This window comes from Macaca thibetana, chromosome 3 (assembly GCF_024542745.1).
Source record: "Macaca thibetana thibetana isolate TM-01 chromosome 3, ASM2454274v1, whole genome shotgun sequence".
In the NCBI taxonomy this organism is placed as follows: domain Eukaryota; kingdom Metazoa; phylum Chordata; class Mammalia; order Primates; family Cercopithecidae; genus Macaca; species Macaca thibetana.
The window spans coordinates 26,864,927-26,884,378 of NC_065580.1; the positions used below are offsets into that span (position 1 = coordinate 26,864,927).

At 47.1% G+C, this 19,452-nt stretch overlaps 3 protein-coding genes across 3 annotated transcripts in view; 2 read left to right on the forward strand and 1 right to left on the reverse strand.

The window, feature by feature from the left end:
• Positions 1–19,452, forward strand: part of PLXNA4 (plexin A4) — a 450,027-nt gene that overhangs the window by 328,494 nt on the left and 102,081 nt on the right. The window contains exons 5-8 of the mRNA XM_050782490.1: positions 4,373–4,473; positions 17,086–17,209; positions 17,942–18,095; positions 19,264–19,363. Coding sequence (XP_050638447.1) covers positions 4,373–4,473; positions 17,086–17,209; positions 17,942–18,095; positions 19,264–19,363 — 479 coding nt within the window. The remainder of the gene's footprint in view (positions 1–4,372; positions 4,474–17,085; positions 17,210–17,941; positions 18,096–19,263; positions 19,364–19,452) is intronic.
• The window catches only part of PODXL (podocalyxin like), a 1,065,326-nt gene that overhangs the window by 318,899 nt on the left and 726,975 nt on the right, over positions 1–19,452 (forward strand). The window lies entirely within an intron of this gene.
• LOC126950803 (basic proline-rich protein-like) overlaps positions 1–19,452 on the reverse strand; it is a gene marked incomplete at its 3' end in the record, with an annotated part of 538,772 nt that overhangs the window by 316,046 nt on the left and 203,274 nt on the right. The gene's annotated exons all lie outside the window — the stretch shown is intronic.

The following is a 19,452-nucleotide window of genomic DNA, read 5'->3' on the forward strand; positions in this document are numbered from 1 at the left end:
ATAGGTTTTTGCACAAAGCCGGACAATGTCCCAAGACAATGTTATGCAGACCCTACCCTAACCCTGCGCCCAATCCTTCTCCCCAAGCACAACTTATGCACACGTGGAGGTCCCCGGAGGTGATGGGGCTCCCATCTCTAGAAGCAGCAAAGGAAGCTGCAGCCACATCCATCAACACGTTTGCTAGAGTCTTGTGACCAAGGGACAGACCTCAATATTCTGTGGTCTCTGATACCATCTATCATTATGGTAGCTTAGGTCATGTCACCATCTGATTTGTTCTCCAAACAGAAGTCCCTCCCCCACCCCATTACTTTCTTTTTTCACCTCTTCCTGTGGTCTGAATTCCCTCACTCAGTTAATTAGCATGCCTGGCACTGCAGCTTAAGACTTTAATCAGCGTGGGGTGGTTTTAATTAATCGTGTGGCTCTGCATCTGGAGTGGTTTGTGTTCCAGGGTCAGGAGAGGAGTTGGAGATGGGGGTTGGGAGAGGCAGCTTTGTATGGTGTAAGGCTATGAGTGGCAAGTCTAGGTATTTGGGGAGAAAGAATCATAGAGGCAAGGTGGCTCAGAGGTCATCTGGCCACCTGTGCAACGTACTAGCAAGGTGTGGATGGTAACTGGGGACATGAGGGAATACATTTATACTGAGCTAAATGGTTGGACTAAATCCAGTTTTCAAAAGTGATTGAAAGTATTAGAAAAACTTCTGATGCTTTGCAGAATTAACCATGGGGTAGAGAGTGAGGCAAAGCAGTGATAGAGATGGAGAGGTGTGCAGCCAGCCTGGGAGGCCTTGGCCATGCTGGAGACTATTGCCTGATGGTGGAGCCTGGGAGATTTCCCTGGTTCTGTCCTTCCTTGGGAAGGTCCTGGCAAGGTGAAGGAGGTGGCACCTAGCTTTCAAATGATGATAACCTTTCTACTTGGACTGTCAGAATCCTGTTGGCTCCCCAATTTGAATGTCCACACTTTAAAAAGAGTAGAGAAAACCTAGATGAAGTTCAGGAGAGAGTCATAAAAATGATTAAATCATGAATATAACTATTCTGTAAGGACAGACTAAAGGCAGTTGCGTTGTTTACCTTCAAGATGAGAAAGCTCTGGATGCCTGGATGATTGTCACCAAGAGAATGTTTTCTTGAAGGTGGACTCAGTGCCATTGTCATACATGTCCATGAAAACCACACAAGTGAGATGAGGTTGACCCGAGAGACTTTGTCGGAGCATTAACAAGGAGCTTAGGATGTTAGGACTGAAAGGGAATTCAGAACTAACCTGCCCAGTTCCTCATTTCTCAGATCATCAAAAAGAAGCCCAGAGAGAGATTTGTCCAAGTTTACCCAAGAAACTGGGGGGCAGAACTGTGGCTGGAACCCAAGGCTCATAATACCCGTGCAGGACTTATGTCAGGGCTCATGATACCCGTGCAGGACTTGTGTCCCTGTCTCACATGGACCCACCTACATGAAAAGCTAAGAAAAGCAGATAGTTGTTCCAGAAGCTAGTAAAGATAGTGAATAAGTCCTGGAAATGAGATAACTCCGGGTTTCATCCGAAGCGTGGAACAATGAATGGTTTAGGGGCAAATGTCATAGTTCAAGGAGGAAATGATGCTATCAAGGTATTAAAAAAGAAAAGTTCTCCCAGGTCTGTTGAACTCCTGACAGAGTTCCTGAGGCCTCAGAAGACTGTCAGAGGAGTTTTCTGGGATGTAGGGGAGAGGTAAGTGACAGTACAAGGAGGATTGGGATATTAATAAAAAGGATAGCAGCGATCCATCATAGCCGTCACTTATAAAGTGCCAGACCATTTACAAAACCATTGCGTTGTCTGTGCTTTGGGAAACTGAATTGGGGTGGGGGTCGGGGAGGGGGGATTTTTATCTCCAGTTAAGCCAGAATTTGAACCTAGCTCTGAGGGCTCTTGCATTCTTTCAAACCCAACAAAAAATGACTCATGTTTAAAATCAAGAGGAGGGACTTGACAATTCCAGGGTATGGACATTATTAAACACCAGTTTCAAAATATTTTAAGAATCTGAATGCAAAGGTTTTTGAGAATTTCACGTTCACCAAGGAGCTGGCTCTTGACTTGATGTGGAACATTCTGGAACCTGCAGCCACATTCCATCCAAGGTGGATTATAGAACTTGTCAATAGGAGAAACTGGGGAGGATGGTAATTAAGTTTAAAGCAAGAAAATGTTTTTGATTGAGCAAGGCATGATTTTCTGTTTAAGCCCATGCAAAATATGGAGTGCTAGACAAGCAGCTGGAACATATGAAAACATTATTGTGTACTTATGGTTCCCAACTTTCACCATTTATGGCCCCTTTTATTATTTTTCCCTCTGTGCATTATGTTTTGAAAGATTCTGTCTACTAAACAAACTGCATTTATTAAGTAATAACATATTTCCTATTTTTAATATGAGACGTACATCACTGAATATGAATAAAAAACATAAAACAGCAACAATTCAATTTCCATTAGGCTTTGGGAAATATTGAAAATAGCTTGTGGACCTCATTACCACTCATGAATTCCTAGGAGTCCAGGTACTTTGGGTTAGGCGTCACTATTTATATGCTTACATAACTAGCATGTCTATACTCACTTAAGGAGTAAGAAAAGAAATTAAAGACACAACAGAAAGAGGGCAAATTCTTGGCTGGTATGGAGCCAGTGTGGGTAATTCATAAGGAACTAATTGTTAAGGTTAATTAGTAGGATAGGAAGGTCGTATGTAGGCAGACTCCAGGCACAGCCCATGCAGATTACATGAGCAATAATAAAAGATAAAATTCCAAATGTGCAAAAAAGACATCTGAGAAGGTGGAGGAAGGGCCACCAAGGTCAAGGTCACTGCCGTCAGAATGGGAGAGGGAGGCTAAAAGGTTGCTTGAAAGAAGTGAAAATGCAGTGTGGTCATTAAGAACTCTCGGTGTGTACTTTGGAGAACAAAAAGATGCATAAAGGGAATAAGAAAGTTAAGGGAAAAGAGATCATGTGGGATTGGGAATTAATTATTAATTAATTCCAAAAGAGAGTTGGAGACTAATTGAGCAGCTCTGGTGCCAGTTTGCCTGTGCGTGAGTTACAAGTAGCCCCTGCCAAGCGGACATCATTTTACAGAGGCACATGCCCCATAAAACAGCAGGGGAAACACTGCCTCTGCATTTGCTCATGTAACAGAGAGGGTTCAGCCAGGTCAGCGCAGTTTATAGTTTTCTGTGCCTGTTGTCTGGTGGTGAGAAATTAAAAAGGACGGCCACATCAAATTCTCTTAGCTCAAGCTGAAACATCAGGTAGGATTCGCCATTGAGATGAAAAGGTATCCCAAATGGAAAAGGATGATGTAAAATTAAAAAAAAAAAAAAAAAAAAAAAAAAAACTTTTTGTAAAGAAGAAACTGGCAAAACAGAGAATAAAGACCAAGGCTATAAAAAGAAAATAAAAACTCTGTTTGATCCAGTGTGTCATTATTGAGTACCTACTATGTAGCAGGTGCTGGCAAGTCATGTAAAGAGACATCAAGGCAAAGCTACATTGGAGAACAAAGAAATTCAAAAGATATTTAAGAGCATGCAGGAAATGGAAGCATTTGGGCTAAGCAAAAATGTCATGTGGAACATTTTACATTAGCAGGCGGCTGGTGAAAGCTAATATAAAGTTTTGGGTTGGAGAGGAAGCCTCTAGTCATGAAAAGAGTGTGGGTAGGAGGAGAAATAGCAGCAGATGCTCTTTGAAAGCACCATAGTGAAAGCTTTTAGAGCCAGTTGGCCAACATTATGAGAAAGAAAGAGCGGGTAAGTAACAGCTACAGAGTGAGCTTATGATATCTTGGTAAATGGCAAGGAGGGAGAGAAAGAGAAGGGTCTTGGTCTCAGGCTAACTGCTCTCTGGAGCAGCAAAAATGATGAAACGTGAAGGAGGACTGGAAAGAAGGGGAAACACTATAGAAAAAGAGAAATGATGAGGGAGTGAGAATGACCATTTGCACTTATTAAATTGATAGGAAACAAATACATGATGAATTGGCCATTTGTAGAGATATTTGGGGGTTTCAGAGGTAGAAAACTTGAACGCTGTAAATATCTTTTCTAACAACTTAGTATGGACTGTATGGAGTCTGTATTCATGGAGACTGCTAAGAAAATAATATGGCTGCTTGTCTCCCTGGATGCATATGTGGCCACCTACTCAAACATAATCACTCAAGGTCCCTTCCCACACTGGGCTCCAAGCACCTTCATGCTCCTGCAACATTTCAGGTGATCCACTTGATATTTAGAGCAGCATCTCTTCTGGTACACTACTGGGTGTTCTGCAAAATCTTGACCACTTTCTCCCTACCCTGCTATCCTAGCTCACCAGAGTCCCTGTGGAGTCCTGTGGTCAGTATCGGAGCTGCGGCGAGTGCCTTGGCTCAGGCGACCCCCACTGTGGCTGGTGTGTGCTACACAACACGTGAGTACCATGGGGAGGCTGCCTCCTGCCTCCCACTTCCTCCTGGTAATTCCCTTCCTCCACTTCTCTGTCATCACTGCCTTTCCCTTTGATCTGTCTTTTCTCCTCATCTTCCTTGCTCTTCCTTCCTAGTATCCTTTCTAAATTTTATCTCCCTTCCTTTTTTCTTTCTGACTTCTCTTTAAATTTGCCAAATTCCCTTAAGAAATATATGGCAATGGCGGCATGGGAATGATGATGGGTCAGGATATAGTTGTCACGCTGGGTAATCACACACTGGAGGGCGGGAAGAAGCAGGATTCCTGGACTTTCCTGACTGTGGCTTACTGGGCTGGAGATTGACTTTCCAGGACTGAACACCAGGAAGAAGGCATTGGATATTCTTTTCTCCACCTTCATACTGGCCACAAAATCATGAACAAGATATATGCTGTCCCTTTAGTGATTCCACATCTCCTTAACATCTCCTTCAACATCTCTATAGGATTTTCTGGTTTGGATCCGCAGTTAAATGTGTAGCACCTGAGGACCCTCCCACTGCTGTCAAACACCCATCAGCTGGCTGTGAGTGCACTTGGGCTAGAGCCACTGGGTCAGTAAAGCCTGGCCTGAGTGCTGGCCACTTGCCAACATGCCTCCTTTTTTGTGGCTCCATTTTATTCTGTAGAAGAGGGAAGAAGGCAATGGCATTATAGTGGAGGTAAACGGTAAATAAACTAAGGGGCAGAAATAGGGCTCAAACAACCAGAAAGCTGAAGGCTTTTCTTTGGGGATCCAAAGACCCTTGCCATCAATACCTGGAGAAGCCAACAATGGTTGGACCTCACTCTGATGAAATTTGGTTCCAGTCCAGCTATTGTTGTTTCTGGCCAACACCTGAAATGTGCCACTTTGTAAGCTGGATCCAAACATTATAAATTAAGAAGAAAAACTTTATTCTTCCTATTAAGAACCTGAACTACATGTGACCAATAACATTTACCAATAATTTTCAAGTATAAGAAGGTAGGAGTAGGATCTTGTCTTCTCCCCTCCCCTTTGCAAAGAGTGCCTCTAAAAGTTAGAAACACCCTCTTAAACTCGAGTACATCTCTGGGTGGCAGCCTCAGGCATAATGAGTCCTTGAGTTCCTTAGGGGAAGGTCTGACATCCCTCAGGTAAGTTATAGTAGAAAAAAGTCAAGAACCACTGAGCTACACTGAAGTATACGTAACTCAGTCTATGGCCATGCCGCCCTGAATGTGCCCAATCTTGTCTGAAATATGCATAACTCACAGACAGATCAGAAACTGTGCACTCAAGTGTATAGAAAGGTTGCATGGTAACAGAGCACGGGATCCTAGCAGTGGCCAGCATAGAAGAGGATCGCAGAGGTTGCATTCAGAATGCAGATTGGCTCAGATGATACCAGAAGAGTTTCCTGAATGATACCTTGCAAGGCAGACGGGGGACAGTTTTCTTTGTGTCACCCAGTGAGGCCTCTCAGGAAGAGACCATGCTCTAAACTCATTGCCTTACTTGGGAGCCTTGACTGCCCTGTTTTCTGCTTGGCTGAGGATAGCTCTGCAGTCCTGGCATGGGGCTTTCTTACCTGGCATAATTCAAAGGCAGTCAGAAAATCTGGTCCCTCCCTGACACTCCATGCCCAGTGGCAGTTTCCATGTCAGCTTTGGTCTCTGCCCACAATGCTGTCCCAGGCCCACAGAGCACGGAGCCCTGTGAACAGAGGGGCTCCAAAGCTTAGAGAAGGCACCAGAGAGGTTGTGAGAACCCCTACCTCCCACCCCCAGGGCTGCAAGGTAAGCAGACATGAGAGGAGGAGGCAGAAGGCAGTACTTCCTGTATGGCCTCAGTTTTACCTTCTGTAACATCATACCTGCCTCCTGTCAAGTAGAAGAAAACAGGGATGGATGGAGGCCAAGGTGAAGTCTGGGTGGTTTGTGAAAGGGGCCCTCAGCCTGCACGGGGAAGCCAGCTGCTCCATTCTCAGCACAGCATAAAAACAGCCACAGACATGAATTTTGGGCACCTGCCCCCAAGTCCAGACTCCTCATCCCAGCTCCTCCTCTGTGAATTGGACATGGTGACGCCTATCTCCCCTGCCTCACTGAGTCACTGGTGAATCAAATGAGATGGTATGAGGACCAATGCCTAGTGGGCTGTGGAGCACTGGGAAATGTAGTGTAGGGTGGGGCAGGAATGTTGACAAGGCTGGGGAAGGACTGCGAGCTCGTGATGGCCCGCCTCTTGTGACTCTGCTGATCCCTGGTGATTTTCCAGATGTCTCTACTTTAACTGCATGCTTCTCTTCCTGGGGGGTCCCCAGCCTTTGTCTAAATGGTGGGTGCTCCTGCTAGATCCTCCTTACCCCTTTAGTCTGGCGCCATGTTTTATTCCGACACTTGCATGTCTTATTCGTGTTTCCATGTAGCCCAGCCCTTGTTAAGCACAGGCTCTCAGAAGGTAGGGGCTGTGCAAGTGTTGCTCTCTTTGTAGTCATCATTGTCTGCTGCTGCTGCTGGCACCTCCTTGCTCAAGAAGCCACAGTGGAGCCAGTGAGTTGAAGCACTGGGGGACACTGGGAGGATTACTGGAGTGGAAATCGGTGGACTCAAGTTCACATGCCTTGGAAACTTGTTGCAGGGCTTTAAGCAAGTGCAGTCAGTTCTCATTGCACATGGTAGATATGTTCCATAAAGTCGCCGGAACACACAGTGAATACCAAGCCATTGCTTCTAGGAGAAATACAGGGTTAGGTTCCTGGGAGCCTCTGGTCACATTTTCATCAACAAATCCATCTATAACCTTGTTTTGTGTGTGTTTTTGTTTAAAGACATCTTACTTAATATATATCATTGATTCATTAAGGTTGACCTCACCGCCAACAGCACTGTAACACATACCTGAACAAGGCTTATCCAACACAGCTATTTTCTCCATAAGGTACACCATGGCCTTCCTGCACTCAAGATCACTAGACAGCCCTTCAGCACTACATTCAGGGACTATTTTAAACAGCAAAATCACCTGCAAAATTAGAAAAATGTGGCACTAAATAGGGCTTGAAGAGGACACTTGTTTATAGAGCGAGAGCTAAAACAAGAAGCTGAGGCTGCCTCGTCCCACCTCAGCTGGCAGCATGTGTGCCAGATCACTCAAATTTTTCAGTGCCCTGGGCATGTCCACAGGTACCGATTTTTGTCACAAATAAACGTTAGCAGTTAGTTGAATTTGCAAATAGATTGCACGATAACTCTCTATGTCAGAAACTTGGCATCCTTGTTTCAAAGAGGGAGAGCAGTACCTTCTCAGTGGTGGCACAAGGATAAAAGGAGGTGATTGATATAGGACGTTACAGAATTCCAAGATGCTCCACCAGGGCAAGGTGCTGTCATTTGTAACCTTGAGCCTCCTGGTTATGTCCATGACTTGATGAAGGCAGACACAGGTATAAGAGTTGTACCAATATATCTGGTAAAGCCCAGCTCTTCCAGGAGGACAAAGCTCAAGAGCCTCCATAAGCCAAGGCTGCCTGCCCACTGAGACACTCAGTAAATCCTCCCTCCCTCTCAGAGTTATGACCAAGAAGACCCCCCTGGCCCACATAGGGCCACATCCTTTTCAACTGTAAGAAGGTAGGAGAAGAATCTTGTCTTCCCCCGCTGCCTTGTGAAGAGTGCCTCTAAAAGTTAAAAAGACCCTCTTAAACTTGAATATGTCCTTGCTACAAGAGCAGGCACCCTCCCCATCTCTGAGTGGCAGTCTCAGGCATGAGTCCTTGAGTTCCTTATGGGAAAGTCTGAAATCCCTCAGGTATGGATTTCTGAGGTCCTGAAATCCAGGTTCTAAAATCCGGTCGTGGATAAGTAGAGTAGGTCCCTGGATTTCTAAGATGTTTTTAGTAAAGGTGCAATTTTAGATTTAGATGGAATCAGATGCACAGATCTTAAGTGTATAGCTTGAAAGCTTTGACAAAGGCAAACAACACCCCTGTAATCCACATGTCTATCAAGATATAGAATACTTTCTTTATCCAGAGAGCTCTCTCCTTCTTCTTCCCAGTGGGTCTATCTTCCCTAGTTCCTCAGGTTCAGGTCAAAGCCAGAAATTGCTCCTCCTTATCTGCCCTCCTTTTCACTTTTCATGAGAGTAAACTGGACAGCCATGGCTTGGAGAGACACATGAGGAAGTGGACTCAGCAGGAGAGAAAGAAGAAGGCTGGTGGCTGGCAGTTCAGTGCTGGAGACTGAGGGCAGCCAGAGAGAGCCTATGGATGCTTGCTGTGAAAGGCAGCAATTTTCTAGGGAGTCAAGTGGAAAGAGTGGGAGGTTTAATTGCTTCCAGGGAGTGCTGTGTCCACACTCACAAATTTGTCCATAGATCTCTCAGACCTGCCCTTCTCCCTCCGTGCCCAGCAGTGTGCCAGGCTCAGTGATATGAAGACAACTCTGTTAGGTCATCTCTGCCCGAAAGCTTTTGTGGAACCAGGCCTTGGATTCAGGGTGGGAGTTTACTAGAATCAATGCATTTGTTCAGCCCCCACCATGGGCAAGACCCCGTGCCAAGTGACTCATTCGCATGCTAAGTGGCCTCAGCAAGCCTGATCCTCACTCAGGAAGACCAGAACAGCAGGAAAAGGGTTCCTCGAGGTGTCAAGAGAAATTCATTTTCTCAGTCATTTTTGCCAACTTTCCCCATGGTTGGAGTGAGTGAGGTGGTGGTAGCATCAGGAAGAGAAGGGCAGTAGATGGGTATATGAGAGACAGAGACAGACAGCCAGCAAGAGAGGAAGAGGGAAAAGACAGAGAGAGGGGTTGAGAGTGAGCACATGTGACTGAGCTGTACAAGGGCAGGGCCTCTGTAAACAGGTGGCTCATGTGGCTGAATGGGCTGTTTGTAGCAGCAAGGTCACAGGTGGGTTGCACAAAATATGCTTGAGAAAGGCTCATGTAATTTAAATCCTCTCTCCTGTTACTCTCAATTGTCATGAAGCACTCACCTGCCAACCTGGTAGTACACAGGGTCACTCAGTCGCTCTCTTTTGCAGCCGCTGACCCCGGCCCACAGGCTTGCCCATCTCTGATGGCAATGACAGCTTCGATAATGCTGAGTATTGAGGTGGCCCTGAGTTTTGAGCCTTTATTCCTTGTTCCTGAGCTGACCCATTCTGACTTGGGTGAAGGTAAAGGAAAGCCTTCGCCCGATCACAGCTATCTCCTGTCCTGGGCCAGAAACATTTTCTCCAGTGACCAGGCTTGGCAGGTCCCCAACCCCCTCCTCCATCTTCCCCTTCCATGGCTTCGTGCCCAATCAAAGAAGCCTGTCTCAGTCTCAGCAGGTAATGGGATCCTGCCCAGCAAACCCAGCCGCATCGATTGGCCCAGACATTACCTTTCTTAAGAAAAGTCATCAGCGTCACTCCTGGGAGGTTCATGTAACCCAAGACATCACAGGGGAAGGATAAGATCAGCTTTTCTAAAGTCTCCCTCTCACCCCCTCATGACCCTGCCTCTTCCCATATTTCTTCTGTTGGAAGAATGCCCTCCTCTGGATAGGCTGGCAGGGCTTACTTTTCAGGAGTCATTCCTGTTCTTTTCTATGTGGTTTCTTCCAAGATGGCGAGAGTGGAAAGACAAGAAAGACACTGCTTTTCAGAGCAGAAAAGAAGACTTACAACTTAGTTACAACTAAGGACCTGTCTATGAACAGACCCAGTCTGGGTTTAGTTTCTTCAGCTCTAATTTCATAGCCACGCTATGAAAATTAAGGGAGAGGGCCTGCGTGAAGCCCCTCGCTGGGCCTACAATGCAACAAGCCCTCATGCCTGAAGTGGCCCAAATGGCCATGACTGTGGGAGCAGAGCCTGGAGTTGGACCCTAGTGCCTCCTCCTGGTCCCCCTCCCCTTCCATTCCTCTCCCTCCCAGGGCTGGAGGGCTGTGGCTGGTGCTGGAGCCAGCCCACTGTTGGGAAGTCTGCCTCCCCTTGGAAGGCTTCAACCAGCCATGCCAATGTCCACTTAATGACACACAAGCTGATTGCAAAATGCAAGCCATGCTTTGCTTCACCCAGGCATATCTCACAGCCTTGCTGTCTCATTTTTTAAACCTATATTCAAAGGCTACTTAACACTAATCTTCTAGGTCAATGATCTCTTCTAGGGCTGCTTGCACAGGGCCTACACAGTCATGAGGAATGGCTGGTGTCCACTTCCACCCAGCAAACTCCTTGCAATCTGTGCAAGGAGGTTTTCCTTGACTCTTTGCCGAAAAGCTATCAGCCTCTCTGGTCCAAAGGAATGAATCCCAGACTAGATATTAGTACACTGGAATTTTCCTCTCCACGGCTTAGCAGAGACATAGTATGACTTAGGGAAATGGGCCTTTTCTTTTTTAAACATGCCCCCTGCCGCCCCCCAGCCCCCAATACACACACACACACACACACACACACACACACACACACACACACACACACACACACAAAACACATGTTTCATGACCAGAGAATAAGTTAAAAATGCCATCTTCCTATATGAATTTAAAAAGCCCTGTGTTCTGCTCAAGCTCTCAATGTCCCTCCCAGTCTAATGACTTGGATCCCTGTGGACAACCTGAGGAGCTGGCCTACCTGTGAGGCTTCACTCCAGACATACACACCACACCCGTATTCCAGCATTCACACACTGCATTCAGTCACGCTGCACTGGGCCACATAGGATGGAGCAGCCCAGCCTGCACAGAGCAAAGTGCTTCCCTGCACCAAGCCTACTGGACTTGGTGACATTAATGGAAATGAAGACACCAGGCTGTTGGATAAAGTATAGTGTAAAACTGATGAGAATCAACTGGAGTCATCGTTGGAATGTGTCTCAGGTAATAGGCAGTGTTCTCCTTTTTACTGACTGGATTAGAAAGAGAATGGATTCGCCTGCGGCGATGCCTTTGTTGTCTCCTTTTTCCCTTCTCCTGCCTTTCCCTCCCTTTCCCTCCCTCCACTCCTGCTCTGCTCCACACCTGTTCTTTCCTAACCTCTCCTCAATCTTAGTAGAAAATTAATAGGCCCTAATAGAGCTAGCCACTGATGAAGAAAAAAGACAAGCCAACTTCACTTTCTCTTTTGGCTACTGCTACATGTAATTTGGTTTGGTTTGAGATCATCTGGAAAAAACGAACATTTCCAGGTCCTTTGTACCTCTCATCTAAGGTTTTGTTCAGTAGATTGTTCATTCAAAGCATGGCTACCAAGGTCAGAATCCAGTCAGGGACCCAGGGCAGACAGAACATGGCTTCTCAATGCAGGCTGCAAGCCCGTGATCTGAGCTAACTGTGGTGGGACAGGATGCCTTGGTTGCCATATAAGCCCAGAAAGGTTCTTGGGCCTCCACTCAACCCCTGAACCTGCTGGTTTCTGCTAAGTTCTATTCCCTCCTCCTGTAGGGGAGGCATGGATAAATCTGATTCAGGTGCTTCTTAGGTTAATTTTGGGTCTTTAGAGATGGCAAAGGACCATGGGTCCATTTGCCAGCAACTGATGGCAGAGGGAAAATTACAGTAGAACCTTGGGCTTTCCTCTCTTGGGATTCATCCTAAGTATTTACATGGCACAACCCAAATACTTCAAGTTCCATGAGACCATGGTGTCAGTCACTGGATCCTAGAATTGTAACATTGAAAGGACTCACCTGGTCTACCCCTATGTATAAGGAACCTCTTTCACATCCACCTGCCTAGGAAGGACCCTGTACTAGCTACTCCACTTCCTCCAAGTCACGCACATCTATCCATTACTGTGGTCATTCTCAAGGAGGACAAGGATTTTGAATTAGGAATTATAGTCTCTTCCCTTGTCAGTGTCCCCAGATGTGATGACAATGGCCAAAGCTTCCAATAATCTAGTTGAGTAGGCATTCTAAATTCTCTTAACTTTTCTATTAGGTCCACTGGGGAAGGCCCTCACCCCTACCCCCTTTCTTTTTCAATCTTCTCAATTCTAAGCACAGATGGCGCACCTTAAGCATAGGTCATGGCCAATGTAAAAAGTTAAGGATTGGGGATCATCCGCAGGGAGAAATAAGGAGCAAGCTCTGATGTCTAAGCCTGGTAAACATGCTGGAGAGCCCAGGGAGATCGACCAGCATCGGCCTCTCCAAGCTTGGAAGCTCACTCAGGCTGGACTCACAGATAGCCCTGTTTCCAAATTGAAATTTGTTTGCCTGGCCAGTGGCACTGGGAGTTAATATTTCTATCGCTGTATTTGGGAATTAATTTCTAGAGCACTTAATCACCACCTCTCTCCCCCTCCCTCACCCCCTTCCTTCCTTCATTCCTCTCCCTTCTAATTTTCCACTTGGCTGGGAATTCTCCAGCAGTGAAAGTTCAGGCTTAGGGGAGGGCGGAGGTAGCTGCTTCATTAGAGAGGATAATCTCATTGGAACCACTGGCTTGAATAATAACCCCTTCTAGGGGCCCTAGGGCCTTTCTCCCCAAGGGCTTTTTGCACCTTTGATCTGAGGCTGGAGAAGATGAACTGCAGAGAAGTGGAATGAGGAAGAGAGGTCAGAGGAGGTTAGCAGGGAGGGACTCCAGCTCTGGGGGTCTGATGTATCGTCTTGGGGTCAGCTTCCTGCTGGCCATCTGAAGGTTTGTATTTGGAGCAGGAGTGACATTGGCATGCAGAGAAGAATGTCAGAAAACTCCAAGTCACACAGCATATGCACTATCTAAATTCATATCAGCTCCTGTTTTCCTACCTGGGAAACGGATGAAGCAGGGGATTCCTTCATGTCAAGGGGCCTGTACAGTGGAGCTGAGGGACATGCTTTAGGAGTACCTGAAGCCTCTTGGAAGGAAACATCTAAGCCACTACCCCTGCCTCTCAGGTGATGAATTAACACTTTGCTCTGGTTTCCAGCTCTGGTCTGGGCTGTTGGGAATCACAGTCCTAGAAAAGCAGAAGTCCATTCCCTTGACAGACCCCAGAAGAAACCAGCAGGAATTCATGCCTCCCCTTCCATTATCCTATCATATTTAAGGTCAGTTGTCTGTGCTTTTGGACATTTGTAGCCTCCACCCTCATGAGTCCTGGAGGATAGTAGAAATGTCAAAACATCTCTGGCTCTGACCTTACACTTGACTTTCCACTAAGATAGCTGAGTTCTCAATACCCTTTGACAGCTATTAAGAAAACAGAGCTATGATCCAGACCATTCTTTCACTCTTTTCTCTCTCCTGGTCTCTGGGCTGTCCTTCTCCTTTATTAAGAGGAAAAGTGCTGCAGTCCTGCCTTTCTTTTGTCTTTGATTTGCCCCAAGGGCCAGTCATGGAGAAGATCTGTGGTTCTCTGGGCTGGGCATGGTGGCTCACGCCTGTAATCCCAGCACTCTAGGAGGTGGAGATGAGTGGATTGCTTTAGCTCGGGAGTTTGAGACCAGCCTGAGCAACATGGTGAAACCGGTCTCTACCAAAAAAATACAAGTTAGTTGGGCATGGTGGCGTGTGCCTGTAGTCCCAGCTACTTGGGAGGCTGAGGTGGGAGCATGGCTTGAGCCCAGAAGGTGGAGTTTGCAGAGAGCTGAGATTATGCCACTGCATTCCAGCCTGGGCTACAGAGTCAGACCCTGTCTCAAAAAATAAAAATAAAAAACACTCATTCTAAAAATAAATAGCAAATAAAAAAATAAAATAAATCTGTGGTTCTGCATCAGCTACAGTTTGGAGAGGTCAAATGAGGATGTCAGAGAAAGGATAAGATGATAATACTAGCTAACATTTATGAGGGCTTACTATGAGCTATGCCCTGTCCTTAATGCTTTACTCACATAATCTCATTTAATCCTCATAATAACCTTATTAGGTAGCTACTGTTTTGTCCCCATTGTATAGATGAGAAAGCTGAGGCACCAAGATGTTAAGTAATTTGCCCAAGATTATACAGTTAAACGTGATATTTAAAATTGTAAATTACAGGTGACTTCCCTATAAAACCTAAAATTGGGGGAAGGTGATGAGTAGTTCCTTTGTCACTCTCAGGAGCAGTGACAAGACGCAACCACATGAACTTTGGAAGCAGCAAGCACTGCAGGTAGAACTTGTCCTGAGATCCCCCAAGCAAACACCTGTGTGCCACCTCTCCCTCCCTGCCCCTGGAAGAGAGATGGAGTCCTGTCTTTTCTATCCGAACCTCTATTTGGTAACTCCAGGTGATGTTTGGCCTGGAAACAGCTCTGCTTTTCCCTCTCTTCATAATTTAATCAAAGGCATTTTTCAGACCTACTGATTGCTCTTAGAAATAGGAACTTCAAAGTTGGGGAGTCAGTGAATAATTTAAGCCCGTACTAGCTCTCTGGGTCTGCTGTTAATGGGAGTAATAACACTATTAATAGCGATGTCAGTGCAGACACTCTGGAAAAGTCCATAACATTAGCTTAATGGCCTAAGGTAATGGAGTCCTTGCAGAGGAGCTGGCCTGGTAAATTAACTTCCAAGTCTTTTAGGCAGACACTCTTGTTGCCATCGGTCAGCTGGAGCAGCAAGGAAGTGCCATGGGGGTGACCACACTCACGCCTGATCCTTCACTCCTGGGAGGGTGTTTCCTAGAAGCACCCTGGAGAATTTATCTTCATCCAACAAGTTGCAATAACACTCAAAGTGCATCCCAGTGCCAGGCAAAAACAGCGATTAACCTAGACAAAAAGATTGAGGGGAAAATGTTTGAATTGCCCTAAGGACACGAAGAGGGCACCAGGATGGTGAGGAGAACCGGCTTAGTCTACAGCAGGGGTAGAGCCCCTCACTCCTCAGTGTGGAAGTTTCAGGAGGTAGAGCTCCATAGTAGAGCACAGGCTGCAGGGTGCATCTGTGTCCCAACACGTCCTGACAAGGTGGGGTTTGTTGCAGCATTGTCATGAGACTTAAACGCTAGGCAATGTAAACCCCATATCATGTGCCTATTAATAAGCGCTCATACCTCGCAGCCATGAATGTACTGTTCAGGGTTGTTTTTCACTTTCGCATTGCACATCCAATCTACTTTGAAGTCCTGTGTTCTGTCCCTGTGTTGCTCCATTTATCCCATCCTTAGAGGAACAGCTTCAGTCCATGGCCTTCAATGATTTTTCCTTCATTTGTTAGATTCTCCTCTCAGGCTCTCCACCCAGGCTGTCATTCTTGCTGTGGCCAAAAGTGGGAGGAGAAACCCCCATAGCTTTCCCTAAGCCCGAGTTACCCCAAGAGCAGCTCAGGGTATCCAGGTGCCCCCTTCCCTCATCTCCTTGCCCCACACCACACCTGTCTGCTTCCTGAGACAGTTGTTCCCTCCCCAAGTCTCCGTCCCCAAGGCTCCCTCTCCATGTAGATTCCCTATCCCTGACTGTTCTGTGTCCTAATAAACTCCTTGCCTGGGGCTCCCTCCTGCCCTGCAACAGCTCCTGACATCTTCCTTCCTCTGCAAAATCTTATCTCTTTAATCAAAAGAGATCAGCAACTCTGGAGTGACTTCCCTGCTCTCATCTTCTCTCATCTTGTCCCTCTTGAGGACCCTGCTTGACCCCACCCCACAACAAAATCTGTAGTCCAGTTTCCAAATCATGACCACTTGGTGAAGCCCTATGTCCACAAAGTTCACCTGAGTTGGATTAAATACTGCTCCCTGAAATTCAGATAGCTCCATGCAGTGACCTCAAGTGATGCTTGCATTTGGGGGAGGTCCATGATTTTCACATGCATCTTTCACAAACCTTCATCAGCTAGGACTGCAAGATCCCAGGTCACACTGGTCATGGTCCACCTGTGACACCATACACTTTGTACAACACAGAGCACTGAAGAGTAACAGCAAACCTTAGATAGAGCCAGGATTCTGATCCAGAGCAAGCTTTTAACTACAGTTTTTAGCTCCTTTGATCCTTCCTTCCCTCTCTCCCACCTGCGTACATGAGGGGATACCAAAATAAATCGAACATAGCTGCTTTTTTTCTGAGAAGCTCCTACTTGGTAGAAGAGGGCTGCACTTAGCCCAATAATTGTCATATAATCTAAGAAGTTCCAGACTTCTTAAAGTAGGAGACTCCAAGGTGCTATGAGATCCTAGGAGGAAGCTCTTCACTTTGCCTAGGGTGGGAAGGAGAGATTGCAGGTGCATCTTGAGCCATGACTGGAAGAAAAAGTAGGAACTGGACAGGTGGAGAAGTGAGGAGAGGGAAGCCCAACAGAAGAACTGGCATGTTCAAAGGCAAGGAGGTGTATTTTCTATATGAAGAAAACAAATCTCAGGTTGCCTAAGGAGGGGAAGAGAATGGCAAGGCCTAAGGATGTGCAGAGAGGGTGAATAGACAGAACCGTGCAATTCCTTATATGAGTTTGGAGAGGATGAGTCGAGTTAGGATGACTCTCAAGTTTCTGCCTTTGGCAAGAAGTGATTGGAATTGCCATCTTTTCTACATTTGGGAATGATGGAGGAGGACCAGGCTTGAGGAAGGACACAAAAAGTCTAGCTGCAGGCGCATTGAGTTTGGACACATACTGGGAGCTGCTGGAAATGCCTGACCTCAGCATCCGGACCTCCCTGGACCAAGTGGCCACCTCCTGAGTAACTCGAGGGTATGTCCTTCCTAGTTGCACCCGGAAGGAGCGGTGTGAGCGGTCCAAGGAGCCCCGCAGGTTTGCCTCAGAGATGAAGCAGTGTGTCCGGCTGACAGTCCATCCCAACAATATCTCTGTCTCTCAGTACAACGTGCTGGTAAGAGTTATGGGGGTTGGGGTAGGGTCCAGGGATGCAAGGAAAACTCTCTCCTACCAAAAAGTGCCTTAGCCCAAGGCCTCTCCGGAGGACTGGGCCAAGCCTGGCCAGCAGAAGCAGCTTGAGAGAAGGGTGCAGGATATCAAAGAATTAAGTGTCCATGGGGGGATGCAAGAAGGGGACAGGGACAGGACTATTGGGGAAGAGACTCTATTCATAAAGAGTAGAAAGGCAGGGAGCACCAGCACCAAAAATGATCAAAGGTGACAAAAGGTGTTGGGAATGATATCTTCAACTATAAAATGGGAAAGATGCATGTAGAGAGAGAGAAAAGTGCACAGGTGACTTCCAAGTTCTAGCACTGGGCACTTGGTGGTTGGTATTTCTGTTTTTCCAAAATAGGGCCTAATGGAAGAGGTGCTCCATCAGCCACACCTCAGTCCTGTCCGATGTTCTCTCACCACGAAAATCCCCTAAGCATTCTTGTTTCCTGGGGCCAAATCCATTTAGATCCTAATGAGGTTTCTTTTGTCTCTGTCTCTTTGCATCTCACCACGGCCTCTGTGCTGCTCTCCTAATAACTTGAGTCTCTTCTCCATGTTAATATTGCCTCTTGCTTGTCTTTGCTTTGCCTGTGATCTCTCTCACTCTCCCACTTTCTTTTTTTATTCCATACCTGTCCTTTTCCCATTTCACCCTCCTCCTTCTCTTCCCCTGCCTGGCTGTTCACAGCTGGTCCTGGAGACTTACAATGTCCCGGAGCTGTCAGCTGGCGTCAACTGCACCTTTGAGGACCTGTCAGAGATGGATGGGCTGGTGGTGGGCAATCAGATCCAGTGCTACTCCCCTGCAGCCAAGGAGGTGCCCCGGATCATCACAGAGAACGGTGAGCATCCCGGAGGCACAACTGAGTGGCATGTCTTCCTCCTGGCTGGATGAGAACTTAGGACAGATGTGGGGGGACTGAGGGAACCTACAGGCAGGGGAGAGTCAGAGGAAGGGGCATGGGTTGGTGGGTGTGTTATGGGAAGAGGGGGATGAAATCTCCCTCCGCTGTCCTTGACATTGACTGTTACAGCCCTTCTGTCTCAGCTCTAGGTTAGCCCCCAAGAGTCACCCTCATCCTGGGCAAGGAGCAGCTGCAGAGAGGGTGGGGAGGAGCAGGCAAGGACAACGGTTAAGTTCAACCTGCTCCACTAGCTTGGCAGGTCAGTGGAGGAGGCCACTGAGCAGATGCAGGGATGCTCACATGGCCGGTCTCTGACCCTGGACCACTGCCTTCCCCATTCTGCCCTCCCGGGTCTCCCCAGAGCTTCCTGTTATTGGGATCAAGCTGCCCTGGGAAAGACAGCAGTGGGCAGAGGCTCCATGCTGGTGAGGGACAGGCCCAGCCTGGGCAGATTGATTCCATGTTGTCCCTCCCATTTGGGCTTGTCACATTTGTTCAGAGCTGATTGATTAATGAGGCTCTCAGGGAAGACAAAGAACAAGGCTTGAAGTGGGGGCCTAAGGTCAGGGTTGTGAATTAAACATGGGCTGCAGCTCCTCCCTGGCGCCAGCTGAGGATTCCAGGGTCTCCCACACCGGTGGAACCCTGAGCGCCCCCAGAGGAGGTAGTGTCAGAACAGGGGCTCTCTTTACAGAGATGGGGAATGAGCTCATGCATACACACACATACATGCAAAACCTCTTATGCAGTTTGTGGCAGCATTCCTAGAAGTCTACATATGTGTTTCTTCTGGTTATGAATCAATTTTGTGAGTCTGGCCAGGATATCATGCATGTGAATGCACATTTGAATTCCTGGCAGTATGCATCTGTATGTGTACACGTGGAAGAGGGGAAGTGATATGGTGGGCAGGGAGAACAGACTAGAACTGCCCTCTGCAGCTGCTCTCAGGGTTGTCCTGGGACTGGGTCTGCTGGGTCAGAGCCCTGTTAAGCCAACAGCACCCTGGGGAGCAGGCTCCCTTTTCCAGCATGTGTCACTGGTCAGGGAATCCTTGGCTTGGGGCCTCAGCATTCCCCGACCCCTCAGCCGTCTCTCCTCGTAGGGGACCACCATGTCGTACAGCTGCAGCTCAAGTCAAAGGAGACTGGCATGACCTTCGCCAGCACCAGCTTTGTCTTCTACAATTGCAGCGTCCACAATTCGTAAGTGGCCCCTGCCTTACCCCACTTCCTGTTCCTGGGGTCAAGGTTCATCCAAAGATCAGAAAACCCCATCACTGTTCCCAGGGAGT